The sequence below is a fragment of the Triplophysa dalaica genome, chromosome 9 (assembly GCF_015846415.1).
Source record: "Triplophysa dalaica isolate WHDGS20190420 chromosome 9, ASM1584641v1, whole genome shotgun sequence".
Lineage (NCBI taxonomy): Eukaryota > Metazoa > Chordata > Actinopteri > Cypriniformes > Nemacheilidae > Triplophysa > Triplophysa dalaica.
The window spans coordinates 6,760,889-6,785,244 of NC_079550.1; the positions used below are offsets into that span (position 1 = coordinate 6,760,889).

General features: G+C 36.9%; 2 protein-coding genes across 4 annotated transcripts in view; both read left to right on the plus strand.

The window, feature by feature from the left end:
* Positions 1-16,281, plus strand: part of fndc3a (fibronectin type III domain containing 3A) — a 75,698-nt gene extending 59,417 nt beyond the window's left edge. For all 3 annotated transcript variants that reach the window (XM_056756204.1, XM_056756202.1, XM_056756203.1), the window contains exons 14-26: positions 137-223; positions 2,253-2,391; positions 3,644-3,712; positions 3,803-3,921; positions 5,840-5,945; positions 7,311-7,486; positions 7,616-7,729; positions 7,978-8,127; positions 8,401-8,756; positions 10,189-10,401; positions 11,172-11,338; positions 12,607-12,728; positions 14,357-16,281. In XM_056756204.1, coding sequence (XP_056612182.1) covers positions 137-223; positions 2,253-2,391; positions 3,644-3,712; positions 3,803-3,921; positions 5,840-5,945; positions 7,311-7,486; positions 7,616-7,729; positions 7,978-8,127; positions 8,401-8,756; positions 10,189-10,401; positions 11,172-11,338; positions 12,607-12,728; positions 14,357-14,671 — 2,133 coding nt within the window. In that variant the 3' untranslated portion in view covers positions 14,672-16,281. The remainder of the gene's footprint in view (positions 1-136; positions 224-2,252; positions 2,392-3,643; positions 3,713-3,802; positions 3,922-5,839; positions 5,946-7,310; positions 7,487-7,615; positions 7,730-7,977; positions 8,128-8,400; positions 8,757-10,188; positions 10,402-11,171; positions 11,339-12,606; positions 12,729-14,356) is intronic.
* Positions 16,282-16,411: 130 nt separating this feature from the next.
* Positions 16,412-24,130, plus strand: mlnr (motilin receptor). Its single transcript, XM_056756206.1, has 2 exons — positions 16,412-19,516; positions 21,475-24,130. The coding sequence occupies exons 1-2, from the start codon at positions 18,787-18,789 to the stop codon at positions 21,807-21,809; spliced, it is 1,065 nt and encodes a 354-aa protein (XP_056612184.1). The 5' UTR covers positions 16,412-18,786; the 3' UTR covers positions 21,810-24,130.
* Positions 24,131-24,356: the final 226 nt, after the last annotated feature.

Below are 24,356 nucleotides of genomic sequence, written 5' to 3' on the forward strand. Positions count from 1 at the left end.
TTGTAAATCAATATAATATCAGGTGATTTAAAAAAACCATGCGGCGCAGTTTGTCACACTTCGTTCATTTTGTTGAGTTTGTGTTTGTGAGGGTGTCAAACTTGTGTTAATAGTTGTTGTGTTTTGTGTTGTTCAGGGTTATGGCTTTCAGCCCAGTTATGATGGTGATGAACTCACACACACTGTGAGAAACCTGCACAGGAGCACCACGTTCAGATTCAGGGTAACAACACAAGCAACATACACACATACCTGTCTGTCTGCTTTCTTTCTTTCTTTCTTTCTCCCTTTCTTTCTGCCTTTCTTTGTGCCTGTCTTTCTTTCTGCCTTTCTTTCTTTGTGCCTGTCTTTCTTGCTGCCTTTCTTTCTGCCTGCCTGTCTTTCTTTCTTTCTGCCTGTCTTTCTTGCTCCATTTTTGGTTTCCTAGTTCTCTCTGTCAGTTGTTTTTCTCTTTTTGTTTTTACTTTTCCTTCTTTCTTTCCTTCTATATGTTTCTTCTTCTTATTCCGTCTCTTTTTCATCCCTACTTTCTTCCTTTCTATCCTTTATTTCCTTCTTTATTTCTGCCCGGCTGCCTGTCTGTCTCTTTCTTCCTCTATTTTTCAGTAGTTGTCTTTCTTTTTTCCTTTGTTCGTCGTTCGTCTTTCCTGTCTGTCTCTATTTTTTATGTCCGCAGTTGTTTTTCTTTATCCTTCCCCCTTCCTTCTATATGTTCCTTCTTTTTATGTCTGTCTCTTTACCCTCCCTTATATATTTCTTTCTGTCTGTCTCCCTCTCTGTATTTCTCCTTTTTTCTATGTGTCTTTCGGTCTTCTTACTTTTTTTCCTCCTTTTATGTTTTTCTTTATTTTGCCCTAATGCCGCGGTCACACTAGACTTTGAGCATGCGAAATTCGTTCGGGCGGTGCTCTTAAAAAAGGCAGTACCGTTTTCTCCATTATATACTTTTTTGTACCGAGAGGTCACGTTGTGACGTTTTAATCTTCTATTTGTCTCACGTATTCTCGTGACACGAATTTGCAGATTTCACCAAACTTGAACTTTGCTACTCAGAGAAATGTGAAATATGTTCAGACAGGGTCTCGCTTCCGGTCTATCGCATTCGCATTCGTATGAATGGAAGTGAGTCGAGCAAAAATGTGACTGCAGAATTCGTCTACCCCTTTTCTGTGTATCTGCTATCTCTCTCAGTGTCTTTCTGTCACTCTTTCTACCTCTTTTTGTGTTTATCTTTTTCCCTTCCTTCCTCTTTTTTCAAACGTTTCTTCTTTGTCGTTCTGTCGTAATATCCTTTCTTTCTTTCTTTCTTTTCTTTTTCCTTTTTTCAGTCTGTTGGTCAGTCTATTTTTGTTGTTTGTCTTTGTTCATTCTTCCTCTCTGTCATGTTTTCTCTCCTCCACACACCCTCCTGCTGATGTCTGGGAGTCGTGACTGAGTCTCACCTGTGGCTGCGGATGCGTGCGCTGCAGCTGATGAGATCAGTCACTGCTCTCTGCTGTTGTTAGAGACGGCTGATCACAATCCTGTTTCCAAAAACAAAAGTGAATTAATACGATGAGAATGGCTGCATGTATCCTGATGCGAGGAGCTGATTACCTCCCGACAGCACTCGCATCCCCAAATGCAGACAAGCTAAAAATCACAACATCACCATCAAACGCTCACTCATCCTGTACTAGAGAAAAATAAATTCAGTCATGTTTCACCATAAAATCAAATGGAAAAATATATTATAATTTGGTATAATTTTAGTGGCAACTCAATATCTGATTTTAGGCAAAAAAAGTTACGGGTTGCATCTTTGTGACATTTATTTTCAGGACAATCAATCACAAGTCATTTCTCATTACTGTAATGGGCCAGATGTTTTACGGAGCTTTTATTTATTATTTATTTAACAAAATTCACATTATTCTTAATGATGATTCTCATTAGATTCTCATTACTGTAATACATTAGAGAAAATCATCCTGTTTAGACAAAATTGTAGTTATTTTTCTTTGCAAAACTGCATACATTAAAGACGATGCAACCATGATGTACGAGTAGCTAACATGTAAAAAAAACTTGAAAAGTTTTCTGCATTACATTTGAGAATTGAGAAATGTGTTGTCTTGACAGTAAGATTTGTCATAAAAGATGCCATACTTTTTCCTTTCGAAATCAAACCCACACAGGATTTGTTGTTTGCTGTGGTAAAAAAAATTCAGTGCCTCATTTATTTTGTATTCATCACATTGGTGTCTTCACAGGTTTTTGCCTATAATACGGAGGGGAAGAGTAACCCCAGCCCTGTATCTGAGTTCACCACAGCCCCAGACAGACCCAGCTGCCCCTGCAGGCTCTCAGTAAGGGGAAAACCTCACCCGACCAGCTTCCGTCTGACCTGGGGTTAGTTCACTACACACTGAAAAATGACTGTAACCTGACTTTTTTGTTTGTTTTATTTCTTTATACTGTTTTACAGGATTTATGTTTGTGTTCCAAAATCTTCTGTGCCAAATTATATTGTATTGTCTTCAAAGGATAGGACAATCCCATGATGCTCTCACACAAATAGTTGCAAAATATTTATTATATATATATAATATAAAATATGAGTCTAATTTTATTTATTATATATATATATGTGTGTGTGTCTAATTAAACCTATATTTGCATGCCATAGCATGAATTTTCATGTTGTTAGCCTAGCAACATGCTAACCTCAAACTATCAGTTCAGCATGATCGTAAGTAATGAAAATAAGTATTGAGCCTAAAATGTACTCGACATGAATGCAGTGTTGACGCAAGGCATATTTTATGACACATTTCAGTTAGGATTCTGACTGTAGACAGCAAGTCAATGTTTTTATCAGTAGGCCTATATTTATCATTAAAATTATTTGTTAGCATCTAGAACTGGTGCACAATTCTCTTTGACAAACCATTTGACATGTGATATAAACGTATCATCACCGCTTCGCTGAAAAAAGGTTTAACAATCAAAGCATTTTATGGTGAAAATAGTGCAAATGATGTTTATTAACTTTAATAAGGTGCCAACCCAATGAAAAAAATATTGCTGTATACTTATTTATTATATTAAACTGTAGTAAATTCTTAGACGCTACAGTGTTTTTAAACCATACCATAGTAAATATTAAGGAATTATACAGTATTTTCTACAGTTTATCAATTCACTATTGCAGTGTAGCCTATGGAGTGTTCAGGAAACTCTGGAATTGTTAATAATGACCATTAGAGAGAGATTAACCCTGTTTATTGTTTTGGTTGGCCATCCATCCCTTCTGTAACAAAATACGAGAGTAACTTTTCAGTTAGAATTATAATAGTCCATCGGATGTCTCGTAATTTATTTGTGTTAAACTATACAAGCACAACAATTATACTTAGTACTACTGAAACATTTATAAAATCTTTATATAGCTATAAAATATCAAATAGCCTACCATACTCGTCTACCATAAATAATACGTGCGAACTAAACTACCAGGCGAATGTAGTGTGAATAAATCTATTTATTTCAGAATGATTTCGCAATTTATAATATATGTTGATCTTTTGTTTAACCCTATTGACCAGCCGCCACTGACCAAGAACTGGACAAAGTTAATAGGTTTTTCTTTTTGTATTTTCAGATCCTCCTAAAGATAACGGTGGTTCAGATGTGACGAAGTATGTGGTGGAGATGTCTGTTGATTTAAGTGGTACGTTTCAGTGACATTTTCACCATTCTGTATACTCTCATGTTGATAATGTCATTAATATGGTAGTTCTTTGAATGTGTGTGTTGTCAGGTTGCACATGGAATCGAGTGTATAGCGGTTTAGGAACGGAGTGTGCTTGTGATGGTCTGAGTCCAGGAGGCTCATACCAGGCCAGAGTACATTGCATCAGCGCCGGAGGCGAGAGTCCGGTATGTACTATACAAGATTCTTCTGATTCACTTTCTCAGAAGGAATGTTCGAAACCAAGAGGAATCGTGAGATTTAAGGTCGAAACTTGATTTGATTTAAAGCAAAAAATCGATAAAGATTCTTGAAGGTCAGTTGGAAAATAGTGTTGTGTGATTAGCCAACTACCCACTTGATGCACAATGATGCACTTCAACTTAAAGTTGGCATGTAAAGGAAGTTGTGATGGTGTGTTTTTTTATGTATTTCTGAGTGTTACAGCTTCTGGAGTGAAAAGAAAATATAGGGTGGGCAATGATTCTTCCTTCGGGAATTAATTTAATTGCTTAAAGTTGAAAGCTTTGCCAATGGAAATTCAGTCCAAAGTCCCGGGGCCCGGTTGCATAAAGCACCTTAAGTGTAGATTTCCCTTAAGTGTGCCCTTAAATATACCTTAAGTTTACTGAAGTTATTCTCCTATTGTCTTTGGTAAAGAGAAATCAACCCTTAAATGTCACACTGAAGGGAAAAACTTAAGGTGCTTTATGCAACCGGGCACCATCCTCACCGAAAGTCATACAGAGGAAAGTGAAGAGTCGATATTGAAGGGAGAGAGAGGTTCTTTTGACATTAAAAATAAGAATTGGCATTTTTGATTTCATACCGACTTATACTAAAATATTTTAGCAATTGTTGGCTTTGTGAGGAACCTGTTTTATTCTGTTGAGGTTTTGGATAACGTTTATAAACTAGTTAATCCATATTTTGTCTTTCGTCAAAAGACAAATTACCCGACATGAACATAGCCCTAGAAGCTGATATGACATAAAAGAGGAAAGAAAAGAAAAAAATGTTTGCTTTAAGTGTTAATCTATTAACGAAAACATGCTTGTGCATATAAATCAACGGTTAAATTTATTAATTTTTTTGCAAACTATTGACCTACAGATACACAAGTAGCTTGAGAGTCGCAACAGCATCTGCATCGTTTCATGCAAATAGCCTTTGTTGAGCATTTATCTGTTACCATGGAAACATAAATAGCAGTAGTTTCTTATTAGACGATTTGTTTTATGAATAGGGATAGTTTAGTTTTCACTTTGAATATGGCCAGCATCTCTTTTAAGAAATCAGAATCACTCTCTTGTGGTCATTAAAGAGCGATTGTATGTAGTCGCTTGATCTGTAAAATCATGTCATGAAGAGTGTATACTTCATCGTTGAAAATCAATGTCTCAAAAATGATATTACTGTAGCCGCTTGATGCTGCGCTCTATGTCACCATGGCCAGGTTAACCACATCAGTCAAGGTTGCTCATCTCTGCGGGACTGTCCCGCTTATATTTCTACTCGTCTCAACGCGTTTCACAACATCATCACTCAAACGTTTCTTTTTTATTAAAGAAAACAAGGTTTGCTCGGGTCAGGTTTCTTTCAATCTGTCGCCATCACCCACCGCCCATTTATCGGCACGCTTCCACCGAGATTGCCAGTTTGTTTCACCTCCTCACCATCCGAATCTCAACGCTCTTTTTATCAATGGAACGCTTTTGGCGTGCGGCTGTTAATCATTTTTGCCTTCCGTCTCCTGATCCCTGGGGTAATGACATTGTCAGCACTTCGCAGATGCGTATCTGCATGCGGGAGTTGTTGGCGCGCAGCTATGACTCATGTTGGCTGTCGTGTGAGCGAGAGAATGCTCACATGGCTGCGGTCTGATGGGTGGATAAATGGAAACGGGTCTCATTGATGAGGTGCATGGATGTGGATTAATGATAGAAGCATTTTTATCCTATAAAAGTATGATTTTAATAGACAACGGATCTGTTATTTTTTATAACAGGTTTTTGACTTTGAACAAAGAATCTATTCAATGTTGATACAGTTTTTTCTTAATTTAATTCATTAACTGATTAACTGAATTTTATTGATGTTTTTTAGTTGACGGAAGCCCTGCAGATCCAAACCCCACCAGTTCCACCAGGCCCCTGTCAGCTGCCCAGGGCGGTGGGCAAACCCAAAGCGAGAGAAGTGCAGTTACGCTGGAGTAAGTTTTACTGTTATGTGAATATAATTGTGAATAGTAGTGTTTCCTGAACCTTTATTCAACAGCCATGCTCAATGCATGAACTCGAACGATTTGAGTTTGTTAAATAAACCGGCCCTTACTTTATACTTTTATATATTACCTTAGGATGTACAGACACCAGTACCGGCCTGATACCAAGTTCATGTACTCTTATCCATAATGACACAACGATACCAAAGACCGATTAACTTAAACAAACACTCTTTGCAGCGTCCCGTCAAAATAAAAGTCCCGATTGACTTGAACAAGTTATAATACATCACATTTACATCACATTTTGAAGTAAATGTGCTTGAAAATTGTGCTACTTATCATAAAAATAGAACATAATTAAAAATAGTACTTCAATTCAAGTTGACCTAGAAACAGATAAAATGGTTTATTAATATAATTGTACATTGAACATGCATCGGTTATAGGTATCGGTATTCGACGAGCGCCAGGAAAAATATATCGGTACACGTACTCCGTCTTTAAAAAAATGGTATTGGTGCATCCCTCATATATACGCTTGTAAAAATTAAAAAATATTTATAAATATATTTATATAAAGTGCTGTCTTCACCTCCTACTAAACAAGAACACTAGGGTCAACAAATTCTTGTGTAAACTCTTTATTCAGAAATCTTAACAAAAATGACATGCAGTTAAAGATACACGTTTAAAAAACAGCTGTTATGATAAATAATGAAATAAATATCTAAAATATATGTTTATTATGTTATAATTAAAAATAATTATTATTATTTAAAAGGCACTCAAAACTGTAATTCATTTTTTATTATTAATCAAAATTGTATTCATATGAAAAGTCATATTTTTTAAGATTAAATCTTATATTAAAAGAAGGTTTCATCTTAACTTTTGTGACCCCAACTGAACTTCTGGTACACATTCATAAACACTAGAGTGCCTGAACATTATTTCTGAAGAAACCGAAATGAACCGTTACTTGGCTTAACTTGTTTTTCCAATATTTAAAAATTAGACTACGATTCCAAGCACAACCACTAGACAGGGCGACATCCGACAAAATTCAACAAATAGTTTATTTAATAAAAAATGTATACAGTAAAATAATTATCCAAATTAATTTTAATATAAATATTTTATACATGTATTAGACACTAGCCAAACACATACCGGATGTAACTGGGGGTCCGTCGCACGCGTCCAATAAAATAGTCAATATTTACATTATATTTTATTTTTAAATATCCAAAAAATAACCAGAATATAACCAGAATTCAGTTATTTTACATCCAAGATATTTGCATAACCGTAGAATATTAAAATAAATAATATTGTTTTTATATCTTTTAGCACCCCCTCTGGTGGATGGTGGTAGCCCGGTGTCTTCGTACAGCGTAGAAATGTTTGCTCCTCAGGCTGATGAGGGCAAAGAGGTGTACCAGGGCTCTGAACTGGACTGTACGGTGGGGAGTTTACTGCCCGGCAGGACCTACGGATTCCGACTTCGAGCCGGCAACAGAGCTGGGGTGAGTGCATGTTCTCACACTTACTGTTATCATCATATAAACTTACTTATCATCACACAGCAGTTCTTCCTTTTATAAAAGGAGTCATGTTTCGTTTTATCTTATTGGCTATTATTGTTTGATTTACAGTTCGGGCCGTTCTCCGAGCGAACGGAGGTAACGACAGGTCCCGGTGCCCCTGAGGCGTGTCGGCCCCCTCACATCAACTGTAAATCAGCGACGTGTGCTGTGGTCACCTGGGAGGTGAGTAGATGCTCTTATAGACTGAAATGCTTCTCAAGTAGCTATGGGTTGAATTGAATAAATCAGTTCAGTGGGACTAATTCAGTGTCTGTTAAGTGTTCCCTGGACTTCTTAAAATTAATCTTTAGTACATAATCTTCACAATACTGAAAGCTACATAATTCTTTAAACAATCTGTTTGTGTTGTATACTTAACATGTGTAGTCCTATCATACAATTGATGTGTTCCACTCTAAATATCCATACAGGTTCCTCCCTGTAACGGAGCAGCCGTGTCAGAGTATCGTCTGGAGTGGGGGGCGGCGGAAGGCAGCATGCAGAACTATTACACCGGTGCTGCGCTGTCTCATGAGCTGAGAGGTCTACACCCCGCATCCAGTTATTTCTGCCGGGTGCAGGTGAGTAACACGCTTTTCAACATCACCACCGCTGAACGATGGAGCTGTTTATAGTAGGATCTGCTTTGGGAAATAAAACGATAAAAACAAAATGAAGTGTGCCAATGTTATGTTGTCTCCGCCACCCAGTGGTTATCAAAAACATTTGCATTGGGTTTTAATAAAGCTGTCATGAGGTCTCAAAAAGCAGCTTTTGAATTTAAGGTTAAAGATTTTTTGGCCTCTCATGTGTGCACTGTTGAAACTCGCCGCCTGTGTGTGTTTTGGCTTCAGGCTGTAAATGTAACCGGCGTGGGCCCCTTTAGTGATGCCGTCCTCTGTCAGACGCCCTGCTCAGTGCCGGCGGCGGTCAGCAGCGTCCACGCCCTCCGGGAGTCAGAGATGAGAATGGAGGGAGGAGTCACGGAGAGAGGAGAGGAAGAGGATGAAGATGAGGAAGATGAAAGCGAAGAGGCCCCGCCGCTCCTCTACTCTCCATCCACCTGCCTGGGGCTGCGCTGGGAGCCTCCGTGCAATCACGGAGCTGAGATCACCTCGTACCTGATCGACTTGGGAGAGAAACAACCAGTCCTCACTGGCCCTGTAACCAAATATATCATCCAGAACCTGCAGCCCGACACCACGTACAGGTACAGAGATGCTGGTTTAAGCATTGATACTGAATTCTATGCATGGGTCATTTGCAGCTGTTGTTATAGATGCAGTTCAATTTTCGCATCTGTTCTCATAATCAAAGTTTATTCAAGTAAATATTTAATAAATGTTTATTATAAAACTATAAATTCGAAGAAACAATGAAAGACTGTGGTATAGACCACTTCGGATAATGTAAGCAACACAAACGTTTGAACAAAATGCAACCAACAATCGATTCAAAATGTTAAAAACAAATATCTGTCAGATATTTTTGAAGGAGCCATAAAGTAGAGATTTTGTCACAGAGATTTAGTTTTAAAATCTAATCTAAAGAAAATTTGGACCTATTTGCTGTATTTTGGCAATAAGGGACAGTATAGTATGACAAACTATTAATAACACAAAGATGTGCTTTATAGCGATTACAATAACTCAATTTATTACATTTTATTGCAAATGTATTTTTATTTAAAGTATCATGTTTCTTTCTTACAGTTTTTACTGTACAAGTAGGTGAAAAGTTATAAAAGTTAACAAAGACATCTCCATTATTTGGAATCAAATACAGTATCAGTCTAAATATTATTTGAACAGTTTAATAAATTTACCTAACTACACGAAAATTACAAATCCATCCTCAGCAATAATCTGAAGAAAGTTATATTTAAGGTACTAAATTATTAACTTATTAAAAATAAACAGCGAAAAAACAAATTCTATTTAAATATCAACATAAAAATAAAACAAATGATACAATCAGAAAAACATAAATGAAAACTGATTAAAAAAAAATACAAAAATCGACATAAACAACTAAAAATAAAGAATAAAAGCTCATCAAAAATATTAATAAAACTACAACGAAACTCAAAACAAAACTATAATAACCACAGGTGAGGGGTGTTCTTGAATCATTCGTTCTCCGAAAAAAAGCTGTAATTCTTCTAACTCTTATGACATCCAAGATGTGGGTGATAATGTTTAAGTAAATATTTTTTAAGCTGTAACCATTGTTCTTGGTCAATAATATAATGCAAGTCTACAGGTTCATTGTCTTTGAAAGTTAGAAAAAATCCATGCAGCATCTGACGAACATTGTTTACAACATTACTATACCTGTAACCCACAGCCAGATTTTTGACTAGAGCTAAAAATGTTCTATTGAAGGAACAACAAATTGAATAAATTACAGGTCATTTTTATTTTCCGGTGATCCATCTTTAAAACTTGGTTTAATGAGCTGCTTAACTTCATATTAATAATCATAATCTAAAAAAAAAAATATCTATTGTAATACAGATTGTAAAGCAACACAGTGATGGGCTGTATTTATGCAGAATGTCCCAGTTGTGCAGTTGATTTGACAAAAAAAGTTTAGTGTAGTGACGGCTGTAAGATGAACTAAACGTATTTGTGTGTTTCCAGGATAAGAATCCAGGCTCTGAACAGCCTAGGCGCAGGTCCCTTTAGCCACACCTTTAAACTGAAGACCAAGCCACTGCCACCTCTTCCTCCACGGCTGGAGTGCACCGCCTCCAGTCACCAGACCCTCAGGCTCAAGTGGGGCGACGGCCCGGCCAAGGCCCAGCCCACCGATTCCTTACAGTACCATCTCCAAATGGAGGATAGAAATGGGAGGTTAGCACCTGCATTTATATTGTTTAAGCCTTTCTTAACATCATTTTTCGCCAGAATGTGACCAAATCACAGCCATGTGATGTTTCTGGACAAATAAGATTGAAACACGAGTATTGCGGTTACATATACACGTGGAAAATAATATTTGCACCCTTGGTAAATATGAGCAAAGAAGGCTTTAAAAATAAATCTGTGGTTTTTAGTTTTTATTAAAAAAAAAAAATTACAAAATTCGTACATTTCATTCATTCAACCTTTGATCATTCATCACAATGGATAAAACCAAATAATGTAGTTCTGATGTACAGCAAAATTAGAACGTGTATTCAAAAGGAAATGTTTTAAACAATAAAAAAATAATTTTCCAACATCAGGGAAATAATTAAGAAGTTTTAATGGACTGGAGATGTTGCAAATCTGCCTGAAAGACTATGTGTGTCTATATTGTCTTAATGCATAGCAAAGTGAATAGTCTGAGTGGCCAAAGACCATTTTTCGAGGCATAATTGTCATGCATAATTGTCATGTCACTTTTGTCGAGGCAAAAGTTTGGGACATTATTATATTACACCCGGCTAAAACAGTGTTAGTGTGCCAGCTGCTTTAAATTACATTTTCTCTGCATTTTACACATTGAGGAGTGTTAGAGAAATGAGCTCCGTGTCATCAGTTTCAGTTTTTATAAGTGTGTAATATTGTGGATTTTATAGAGTTCAGCTCAGTTAACAGTGTTCTTCTCTGTCTGTTTCTGTCATTGTGTCTTCTTGAAGGTTTATATTCTTGTATAAAGGACCCTGCCATACTCACAAAGTGCAGAGGCTGAATGAGTCTACCTCGTACACTTTCCGCATCCAGGCCTTTAATGAGGCGGGCGAGGGTCCCTTCTCAACTGTTTACACCTTCACAACCCCCCGCTCACCGCCTGCGCCCCTCAAAGGTACAGCCGTCTGAAACATACTAACCCTATAAATCCATCAGACGACTTTTCCTTTAAACAAGCTTTTTTATCAAACAAATTATATCTTATGTTTAGCGTATGTAGAATATGGTATTTAATGGGTTTTGATGCAAAATTGTTTGAGTAATGTATACTATGTGTGGAGAGCCTTTACTCAACATCTAAATCTCATTTTTGGCGTGGTGGCTTTTAGAAGGTTTTGCATCTCAACTCATCATATATTTAATTATAATATGGTTAAAAGTTGCATATTTAATGGGAATAAATTAAATTGTCCAAAACCCAACAGTAAGCAATTTTGACCAGTTTTTTTTTCAATTAGACAATTTTTGGGGCGAAAATGTGCCTCACTGACAAAAATAATACCAAGATATGATGGCAAGATTATTAATTATAGGAATAAAAAGATCAGAAGATTAGGACGGCAAAATATTGAGGAAAAATACAATAATGTTTCTTGCCGATAATGTAATATATAATGTAATATAAATGTAAATATGTTACGTTTATAAAAATGTAAAAAATATATATATATTGTTTTAATTAATTGAAATTGTTAAAATATATTTAATGGTCCAGTGTGTGAATTTTAACGGCATCTAGTGGTGAGGTTGCTCAACCCTCACTTTCAAAGCACTACGGTGGCTGACACAAGATTAAGATGTCGTCACATTTTCACTCATTAGCCGAATGAGATGACGTATTTACAAAACGCTCTGTAGAGCAGTTTGTCCTTTTAGGGCTACTGTAGAAACAACATTGTGAATTCCATGTAAGGGGACCCACGGTGTATGTAGATAGAAATAACTCATTCTTAGGTAATAAAACAAAACACTTCATTATGTACAGTTTTTAAACACCACTGAAGACAGTTATGTATATTATATAGCATTTCTCTTAATAGATCCTTTTGTGTCTTTCTCGCTGGAGTTACTGCTATTTGCATCTGCCTAAACATTCTTAACGTATTAAGATAATTCAGTTGTAGCAAACCATTGCACATTTGCAATATTTTGGTCATATTTTATTAATTTGAAAAAAAAACGAACATTCTTCAAAATGTATTACTTTTAATAAACTGAGGTAATGCGTGTAAATGTAAGCATGTCTTTATAGTAACAGCCTTAATTATTTGCACATTAGCATTTTGACTTAAATCAAAACAGCATCAAGTAAACATTATAAGAAACACATGCTGTCAGCTCTTAGCCTCTGATGTGTTTAAACATCTGTTTATGTGTGTTTAGCTCCTCGTGTGGAGCGTGCGGACGAGTCGTGTGAAGTCAGCTGGGAAACACTGCCACCTATGAAGGGAGACCCCATCATCTACTGTTTGCAGTGCATGCAGGGAAATTCTGACTTCAAACAGGTAACTACACAACTAAGTACCAGCTGCTCTAAAAGAAAACACAATACCGTATCCCTAGATTTATACATTTTAAGCAGACATTTTGTGGGGTGAAAACGTGGTGTTTGTGTGTTTCGACTGGTTGTGTGGTCTTTGCTGTTTGGTTTCCATGGTGTATTTTCATGTCTCTATAGTACAAACTACAGGAAAAGCTACACCCCAAAATTAACGTGTAAGGATTTGGAGTTTTAGTTATTGTATATTTAATTTCTTCATTTGGTAGAAAAGTCCATTATAAACATCCAGACATATGCGCTTAAAGAATCTTTTTAAAAGTAGGTTTAAACTAGATATCTAAATCTCAATCTAAAACCATTCTAATCACCACCTGGCCAGGTGTAACTCATTTATATGCAGGTACAGAGTACTCTGGGATGCTGGGTGTTGGGTAGGACAGTCTAAATGTGTACTAATACAGAATTATGGTGTTCCGATGGACATTAGTGTTGGGTTCAGTGACAGTTATTACATTTAATGCTCAGACCAAATCAAATCCAGCAAATGAAAGATAAGTTTTGCTTGCTCACATGCTATTTGTTCTGTCTTGATATGTTTTGTTAAAGGCTTTGATAATCTCTGTTAAAGAGATTCAGTCTTGAATTCTGTCCTCATTTACCCATCCTTATGTTTAACAAATGTGTGACTTTCTTCCATACAACGCAAGTTGGCTTTGATTCCAATGTCTGTCTTATCTATACAGTGGAATGAATGAGACGTATGACACAATGCTTTTGTGTGGCTATGGAAGGCATTGTCTGTAAAAGAGCAGCTCTGCAGCAAAACCTCTTTTCTATTCCACACAAAAATCAAATCGTATGGGTTTGATGACAACATTTTTGAACAAACTGTCCTTTTAAATGTTGGTTCTAGAGCCAGGCAAGATGATAAGCAATATTATCTGTCAGACGCGAGTAAGCAGAAGTGTTTGATCGAAGTTAAAGGTACTCTGCCGTGAGTCTATAAGCGACTGTAGAAATAAGTAAAATGATTGTGTGATGGAAGGGTAAAGTAGCCACGCTTGATCTCTGACTCATCGTCTCCTGCTGTGAGACTGTTTGAGACGGCATGCGTGACAGGAGACTTGTGCGCTTGTGTCAATGCGGCCCACACACACATGTGCGGCTATGACTGACTTCATATATTAATATTCTATATCCATCTGCCTTAAAAAAAATTGGTTGCACTTTATATTCATCATTAACTAATTGCTTATTAAAATACATATTGATTGTATTTTCATATGTATAAGGCACATATGTATGCGTGACAATATTCTAGATCCCTTAATCCTACCCAATACCTAAACCTAGAAATTACCTTATAAGCAGTATTTAGGAGTTTACAGAGGTACAAGTGGAAGTTAATAGCTGGTTTAAAGTGAGAATTACGTAATTACAAAATAAAAAAGTGATAAATGGACCCTAATCTAAAGCGAGACAAAAAATGGATAATAGAATTGAATTATAAATCTTGTTTTCACTAGTTAATTCGGACTACATCTTTTCTACATATCGATGAAATATTTTGGCTTATAAAGCTTCCCATAACAATATCTAACCCCTGTATTGTTTATGCTAAATTCTTCACAGATCTACAAGGGCTCGGCCACCTCCTTCCATTTCTCCAACATGAGTTCGTCGGTGGAGTACCGCTTCCGCGTCTGCGCCATCCGCCAGTGCCAGGACGCTCCTGAAATCATGGGCGCCTACAGCTCCACGGTCATCCTGCTCCCGCCTCGCGTCGAACCCCCAGCGACCTCCTCTGGCGCTGGGTCCAAATCCTCAGAGGCCCAGAAGCCAAAACGCAGCCTGACGGACGAACAGTTCTCTTTCCTCATCATCGCCCTGTTGGCTGTGACCTCCATACTCATCGCGGTCGCCATCCAGTACTTTGTCATCGAATGAGCCGCGGTGCTCTGAGACCACGCCGTCCGAGCCAGTTTTTCTTTTCTGTGGATTTTTCTTTTCTTTTGGTTCGTTTTTGTGTTCCGGCATCAGCGTCGAGGAGCCGCCTGAAGGGAAAGAATGAGAAAAGGAAATTGTGTAGAATTTCGTTCTATCGTTCTGTTTCTCTCTCCGCCGTCCCTTTTTTCTCTCCGCGCATGATGTAGAAATGAACGGCGCTCCCTCTCGTCACGCTTGGTTAATTGAAGGATCAGCAGCGAAGCGTAAGGCTCGCGGCGTTTGTTGTGTAGTCGTAGCCTTTATTTATACATGTAGTGCAAGTTGCGATTATTATCGGTCAGTTACATAGGTTACGTCCCGGGCCTGGGACTGAGGGCCAGGGACTACACTATCAGAAAGGGGATATCTCTCTCGGAAGCACATGGGAGTAGACCCTGTCGGGGTCTCGAGGGACCGAGCATTCCCTGGGAGATGAAGCGAGAAAGGTCGTTAGCATTTAAAGTTGATTTAGCACTTTCCTCAGAACTCTTTGATGTTCAGAATGTGTAAAGGATGCAAAAATAACTAAAGAATTGTTAGTATATTTTTGTACAGTGTGATACGAGGACCTGTTGGCTTAGCATGGGAGACTATGAAAACCAAACTAACAGCTTAATAGATCTTTTTACTATCACGTACGTATACTGTAGCTTGTTTTACGATCAAGCGACTGCTTTGCTCGGAAATATCGTCGTTCGGCACAAACATTGTACGCTTCTCGGAAACCTTTCCTTCAGTTTGCACCTTAGTGAGAAGAGAAAAAAAATTTTCTTGGATGCGTCTTGATCTTGTGATGCGTTTGTATGGATCATGTTTTCCAGTTGTGCAAGCCCTCAATGTGTTTTGGCTGTTTTTAAAATCAATTTGTTCGTGAAATGGTTGATTCAAAAAATGTTGATGTAGTCATGTAGTATTTTCTTAATTTCTCTGATGTTTTTTCACTTTCGTGTTATATCATTTACTTTTAACATTTTTTTTTTTTATGTAATCATGAGAGTATTAAATATAGGACTAAATATTCATTTCTAGATATCCTTGATTTCTCCTTTAAATCACATGTTTGAGCTTTATTTTTTATACGAAAACCTTTATGTTGAATTGTGTCCGGCAGAGAAATTAAGAAAAGCGCAAGAGACTAAATGCGAACAGCAGTAATGAATTGAGTTGATTCTACATGTACTTCCTGTGAATTTAAATTTTTTGCCTTTTTCTCTGTGTGTTGAGTCTCGTGACCGATTGCCGATGCTGTGTGACGGCAGCGTGACAATACGGTCGTTTGGTTTTGTGTCGTGCTTGGTTTTGAGCATACGAGTGGTGTCGCAAATGTTAACAGCTACAGGTACCTTGCAAATGTCTTGAATGGAAATGAATTACATGATTTGGTCTAATAGATATTCTGCAGATGTCTTCTGTTTATCATTGAAGGAAAAAATCTCAAATTCCTATTTTTGATAGTGAAAAAATGTAATTGCAAAGTGTGCCATTTTAACATCTCCCTACCATGGTATGCCTCTACGATTGGTTATTGGGAGAAATCTACAAAAAATCAATAAAATATGCACAAAAAATGAGACCATTTTTATGTAATTTTAATGTTTGCAGTTACCTCATACACCGTACATTCCAAAAGAGAAAATTTGTTATAGTATACATATTACCAGACATATCACTTTAAAGACGTTCGTTATCAGATAGAAAATGTATAATCATATATATATATATATAATCATATATATATATATATATATATATATATATATATATATATATATATATATATATATGTATCTAAAGTGTGTCTGTATAGTCATAATATTTACAGACGGCTCCATGCACAATAAAAGATTTATAATTCTTAACTGTCTTGAAAATGTTTTCCTGAATGTTGAAATGTCGTTTTAACTCTCAGTGGCGGTGTTTTATATTTCAAGTAGTTGTCATTCAAAAATTGTGTAGTGTTATTAAGATTTGGTGACAAAAGACGTATTTTGAAGTATTACAATGAAGGTGTGGATTAACTATTTTGTTTTTATGAAGCTTTTTCTGTAACACAATTATTTTTTTGGCGTTACTTTCGAACTTAACAAAGCACAGTAACAGTGCAGTGCTCATGAGACAAGAGTCTTAAATCCACACGTATCCAACATATTTAAAAGTTGCATAACAGTTTGGGGTTGTCCTGTATTTCTGTGAAGTATTGGGGTGACTTGTTCCTAAAGAGGTGTCTTGCAGTAATTGTAGCTACACCAACACGTCTACTGTGTTTGGATATTAAACGAACACATACCGCCGTTGAAAGATCAAATCAAAATTAATTTCATTATTATAATTTTTATTTCATTCTACGAACTAGTAACAATATTTATCCCAAATTTCAAATAAGAAATTTGTTTATATTTGCATTTATTTGCAGGAAAGTGGAAAATCTGTTCAAAATAACGAAAATAACTTTTCAGACCTCAAATGCAAAGAAAACAAGTTCATATACACTTCACAGTAATATTTCTACGTGTAAAGCTGGATTTTATCACAGTTTTCATATGTCTTGTAATGCTATCATGCTGTTGGATGACTTTGAGGTTGAAATTCAACAGACACAGGACTGGAATGGCCACAATACATCTAGAAATGCTGATAAAATTCAAATTTGAAATGGTCTCTTAATTTTTTTCCACGGCTGTAAATTTGAGTCCTTACAGATCCACACATAGGACGGTTCCTTCGGTTTTGTACAGATGTTTTTCATGCACAAGGCAAAAGTTTAAATACACTAGATAAGACAAATGAGAGGGTGTCCTTCTAGTTCTCTTTGGTCAACAGAGACTCGAGGTGCATATGCATCCGTGATCCGTCAAATATATCAATGAAAAGTCTAAAATGAAAGTCTAGCGCAACCTCTGCTCATCTGTCTGTAAAGGGACATTAAAGCATTAACCCTACTGCAAGGACAGTAAGGAGCATAAAGAAACCTCATGTAAAATAATGGAATACATTTTCTTTCATCATCAGCCACTATATATTGTGGAAGACAAAGATTTTCTGTGAAAATGTTCAATTGTCAATTCATGAAAATGTCTCTTCTCTTAATTTGAACTTTATAAATAATGCTACTGAGAAAGCTTCAAATAGCTATTGTAATCGGCTATCGGTATCGGTCGATACAGCTTTCAGTGATCGAGGATCGGTGACCGGCACTAAGAATACTGATTGGAGCATCCCTAGTCAAAAGAGTTCACCCTTACATCTCTCCGAATAGAAGATATGACTATATTTAAAACGTTACGAAACGTTTGATAAGAAAAGCAAAATCTTAAAATCAAGCCATCATTTCAGCCAGAAATTGGTAAATCTGATCATAGATACTGTATATATACATAGACGCTCATTAGATGTAGTTTCTGTGGGCTAGTATACGCACAGTAAATCATCTAGCATACTGAAACAGTTTATTGAAACGGTCAACACATTCTCACCGGTGGTAATATAAATCTCACATTAAAATGTCTCATTTAAATAAACTGCAATTACAAACTAACACGTGCCGTTCCAAATCGGTGAATTTGGTGGTATGTCTGGAGTGGTCGAATGTGGCATCTATGTATACATCTCTATGCATCAGACACACAACCCTGTAAATGTAAATGTCTCTGCTAATTTAACTGGGATATAATATACTTAAACACAAAAAAAGAAACCAAATTTGGACAACTATGTTGAGCTGTAACACAAAGTATATTGTGTAAACGTCTAATGATGTAATTACATGAATCAAGAGCTCTGTGTTCATTCAAATGAACATGAAAAGCTCCACCTCTTGGTACTGTCATGTCCTTGTAAGTCTACGCTGTCTCCACCTCTTGTGATCTCACTATTTAATTAAGATTTGGACAAAGTGATGTTTTGCACGCACACAGTGGATGGTGTCATCTTTGAGCACGATATCCACAAGCCCAATTCCTCTCATCCCTTCAAGCACACAGCCTTGTATTGCAAACAGATCTTTTCATCCTCATCGTCTTGTAGAGATCTTTAATTTTTGAATCCCTCCCACCAAGCAACTCGCGATATTGATCAACATGGATGAGTTTATGGATGACCACCATTGGGAAGACTCTCTGTTCCCGACTTCCACCCTCATCCCGGTCACCATCATTTGCCTACTCCTTTTCATCGTCGGTGTGACCGGCAACACCATGACCATCCTCCTCATCCAGCGCTTCAAGGACATGAAGACCACCACCAACCTGTACCTCTCCAGCATGGCCGTATCAGACCTGGTCATCTTCCTCACCCTCCCCTTTGACCTGTACCGCCTCTGGAAGTACGTCCCCTGGGTCTTCGGCGAGCTGGTTTGTCGTCTGTCGCACTACCTCCACGAGGGTTGCACTAACGCTACCATCCTCCACATAACTGTACTGAGCATGGAGCGTTACCTGGCCATCTGCTTCCCTTTTAAAGCCAAGGCTGCCATCAGCAAACGTAGGGTCAAGTATGTCATTCTGGCACTGTGGGGCTTCGCCTTGCTATCTGCCTCTCCGATGTTCTTCCTGATGGGTGTGGAATATGAGAACGAGACTGTGCTTGACCCCAACACACGCCAGTGCAAGCACACACGCTACGCCATCGACTCCGGGCTTCTCCACACCACCATCTGGGTGTCGACCGCTTACTTCTTCTGCCCCATGTTTTGTCTGCTTTGTCTGTATGGGGCAATCGGACGCAAGTTGTGGAAGAGCCGTCATGAGCTTCATGGGCCTAACGCAGAGGCCAGACAGAGGGTTCACCGACAGACTGTTAAGATCCTGGGTGAGTGTTTCTCTGTAGCCACGGTTCTTTAAGATGATGAAGAGAGTTTGCTTTAGGGTTCAGTAACGTATGAGACACATTTGTTTTGGATTATTGTCATGTAGGGGGGTTTGAAAGATTAGTTTTATTTGAGTGGGAAAAAATTATAATAAAAAATTAATGACAGAATGTTCATATATAATAAAAATAGGGTAAAAGAGGAAAAAATAAGTTTCCATGAGTGATATTCTCATCTAGGACTGTTTACACACTCACAAAGATATTTATATCAAAGTTGATTTTATTTGAAGAGGAAACACATCTAGCCTGCTAACAGGTTTACAGATTAGCCTACTTTATATCTTTCTAGTTAAAAAAGTAGTCTCTTTTTTCATTCTCATTACCAATACAGGTAGTTTTATGCAATTTTAAACATCTTACATGAATAATTTTCTATTAAAATGTACTTTATTAATGTCTTATTACTGTACTTATGATTAATAAACATGATTTAGCAAAACATCCCATGGCATTGTTAGAACTGGTTATGGTAATGACACGTTTTAAGGCATTTTTTTGTTGTCAAAAATGTTCACATTTGTGTTATAACGTCAGTAAAAAAATGTAATGAATATCATGAATTAAAAGAAAATGTGTTGATGCATGTGTTTCAAGAAAATCATCTTGAAACCTGGATTTCATGAGATCATGAGAGTCATTTAACATTTAGTCATTAACATCATTGTCAGCAAAAAATCAATATGATAGTTGAAATCATTTAACACATTAAAAATGTGACGCAATGCTGACACACTGCCGCAAACAGTCTGAGCGCTATAGCTGAAAAGCTGCTAACCGCATCGTGACAGTGTAGGCTACTGTCTGTGTACTAATATTTTGTAGAGATGCAATGATGTCATTTGATTCATACAATTCAGTTCCACGTAGTCTTGCAAAGAGTTAAGATATTAGAAAAAAGTGCATATACGTGTAATTGATAAAAGAATGTACATGTGGTTGATAACACAAAATGACTTCAGTTTCTTGTTTTACACACTTTATTTCATATAACCCCTTGCTAATGTTTTTGTAATGTTCCAGTTATCTGTTTGTTTGGCAAAATTTTAATTAGCCAAACAAAAAACAAACCCGTTTAAGCGTAAGCAGGAAAAGACCTATGAAAGCTTTTCAAATAAATAGTTTACTTTACGTTCTTTTTGTATGATTTTGACCAGCAAACTATGTGTAATTAAGAACTGGTGTAAAAGGAAGAAACAAAAGAATTTCTGTCTGTAAGGATTTTTTTGGTCACCCTATTAAAATTACTGGGTCTTACCTGGCCACCTTTAAAAAAAATCTGGCTACGTCCCTAATTGATAGATAAGTGAATGGGTGAAGAAGACCAAAATGAGTGACTGAATGCGCCGCTTGCGTAATATAACATTTCTGCGCATTACATTTATAACATGCAAAAATTATATATTGATCAGTTTGGCAGTCGCACTGCTGGGTCCTTAAGAAAAACGTGTCGCACTGGCAGGAAAAACAGTCGCAAACAATATCGGATATGTGTCACACTTAAAAGATGTAAGGGGGCGTCAAAAAATTTGGATATAGTCACAAAAACGAAATCGAGCATCAAGAACTGCAGTGTAAATGCAGCTTTAGTCGCGGTCTAGAGCTCTGGAACGTTTACAACGTGTACATATTGCACTTCTTACAAATGGAACTTTGTTACAAACATTATTTCCTAGTTATAATAGAGTATATTTTATACAGATCTTAAGATGCTTTGGTTAATATGACCAATCGAGACTTCTGGTGGCGGAGTGTTTTGACATTGGTCAAACTTTGCTAGTTTGCAATTTATTCATTAATTTATCTTCATATCTTTTACATATTTACTAATTGTAAATATCTGTCCACCAATATGAACAGACGAGCAGATTTTGTGCTAAAATCCTCATTCTTTCCTGTAGCTGTTGTTGTGTTGGTGTTTGCCGTCTGCTGGCTGCCCTACCACATCGGCCGATTCCTCTTCACACACGTGGATGACTATCACTCCGCCCGCCTCAGTCAGGATTTTAATGTGGCTTCCATGGTCCTGTTTTACTTCAGTGCCTCAGTTAACCCGGTTCTCTACAACCTCATGTCCAACAAGTACCGCTCGGCCGTCATACGCCTCTTCGTGTTGCCGCGCATACTCCACCACAGGCCCGACCAGAGGCACCTTTCATCTCGCGATGACATCACCGCCTGCACGGAGACTTTCACCGGGGTGAAAGAGACCATCGTCTCTACTGTATCTCATTAAATTACGACTGAAAAGGATAGTGGAAACATGTTACACAGAACAACGTGTCAGTTGTGTAGCTCTCGTGGTTAATATCGAGACAAAAATTAATAATTCACTGTTTTCAGTTGGCAGGTTTTACACAAATTTACCTGTTAATACATGTGGCTGACTGCTTTGGTGGTAGGCTACAGTAATAAATGAACATGTTTTTGCATATTATGCAATATCTTATATGAATTTTTGTGTAAACATACTCAGTTAAGTGGATTTTTATTGCCATTTTGGTGGATTATGTTTTATTTTACCTAACACAAGGGCATAATATGTGGCCCAAACAAAGAATCAATTACTTTTGAGTTGATTTAATTGAATATGGTTTGCAACAAGGTACACGCTATTTATTGCGTCTCAAATGAATAATTACAAATTCAAGTGAGTGTGAGACTTAAAATAAATAAGTGTTTAAATACTTCAGTTAAACTTCAAAACATCTCATGTTTGATGTCTTGAAATTCAGCAAAACCCACTGAGCTGAAAGGAACTAGACAAAAGAAATGCAGAAAGTTAAAAAGTTTAGGATCACTTGAAAAAAATGTTATTCATTGTTCTTAAAAAGTCCAGGTGTTTTTTCACTGCATTTGCGTGATGAATGTTATATATAACTGCGGAAAAAACGCAGGTTTTGGAGATCATTTGAAACTGATATATGGAGCCGTCCCAGCACTAAAAGATGCTGGACATGAACCGCATGTGGTGAGTAAAACTGATGTGTGTGTTTTGTTGTCAATGAGTGGGTACGTGCTTTGGTTCAGCCTGCCCCTCCCCCCCGCACATGCGCTGTATGTTTTCGGAATCGATCGTAAAGCTGTATGTATCTTTTATAAATGTGATCGAACTAAATACTCTTCGAAGATACGAAGTATGCCATACTACTCTATAGGTACTCAAGATTAATATGAGATTGGCAGAAACCCTGTGTGTTACGCCCGCTTTAAGAATGAAGCGAAAGTCATCCTATGACAATTTAGAGGCTCTCTCTCTCTTGAACTGATAGGTCGAGTGCTGTGATCTCTGATAGCGGACCAGCAGAGTAAATTATCTGCTCCTTCTCCTTCCGAAAAAAAAATTTGTGCCAACATATTACTTTATTTGATTAGAAAGCCTAATTTTAATTCAAAAAATATTTTTGAAATGGATTATTTGGATCAAATAATAAATAAAAAGCAGTATATAAGAGTCCAGCATATGAACATTTCTTCAGTATAAAAAGCTTCCCATATTGAGACCTCAAGAAGCTGAATGATTAAATCCAAAGTGTACGATTAAAGGGTGGCTACTTTAAAGATGCTAAAATATAACGGAGTTCATTTATATTGGATGCTTTTAGTCACAGCATAATACCCACAGCTATTCGTGTTATTTCTGTGTTTTGATGGGTTTAACATTATTCTAGACTATGCGAAAATATAAATAAGGAATGATCCTAAACCTTTGACCGTATAAATCGGGTTAATGTTGTTTTGTGATGCACATGAGCCATATAGGCCTACATGAGATGAGGCTGTACATGCACACGTCTTCATTTCTAGGAAGACTATTGTATTACACAGGCTCTTAGGCTACATTATGTCTCATAGGAACCACAATCCAAATCTTTAAATTCAAATGAAACCTGTTTACCATCACAAAAGCCCTCTTTACATCATTACTGCTGAGTTATGTTATGTTACATAATCTTGTAATGTGACCCTTGAATAATGATGAAATTATTCAATTGTGTCCGATTGCTTGTCTTTTACTTTGTATTTTGTCTTGTTTATTGTGATAATATATAGGATGGTAAAATCATTAGGTATTATTATATTATTCTTAATCTGTTATTCTTTCAAAGATTGCTTACATTCTCACTCTTCTTCATATGTTTTGTGTATTATGATGTGCAACTGTAGTATTAACAGCACTGACAGCAAGCCTGTCTTACGAAGCCTGTCTTGAAAAACAAAGGGGTTCATTTTAATTGTAGCTATTTTACAATAGCCTATTTCGTGCAAACCTAAAAGACTTAAACTGGTGTAATCTGTTATCTACTTCCATTTTTCTGGGGTTTCTTTTGAACATATGTATTTTTAGTTGCCTTATTAACTAACTTTATCAAAAGAAAAGAGTTCCTTCAACAGGAACAAAAAAGTGTGTTAAGACAACTTAACAAAATCTGCATTGACTATTTTCACAATTGTGTAGAACTCACAATCTGACGTGATACAGTATACAGTCTTGTCTTAATACAAGCTGCTGAATCACACATTAAACACAAAGCTGTAAAATGGTGTTATCTACAATCTGTCTAATGGCTTATTCACTGTGTGTATGTAAAATTATTTTCTTGTGATATTAAACATGTTTATAGTGAAGTGTTTTATCCTCGCTTTAGTGAAATGATTTGTTTTTAAAAGCAGTTGCATCTTTTATATATTGTTTGTATTTCGTGGTGTGTCTGAATAAGGCTGACACAATGCTGTACAAAAATGCAATAGCTGTAGTTTTCCTGCAGGGGGAGATACCTGC

Bases quoted from the DNA above. Each gene is read 5' to 3' on its own strand.
- mlnr (XM_056756206.1), top strand. From the start codon at position 18,787: ATGGATGAGTTTATGGATGACCACCATTGGGAAGACTCTCTGTTCCCG. The intron at 19,517-21,474 runs GTGAGTGTTTCT...TCTTTCCTGTAG, and splicing joins ACAGACTGTTAAGATCCTGG to CTGTTGTTGTGTTGGTGTTT.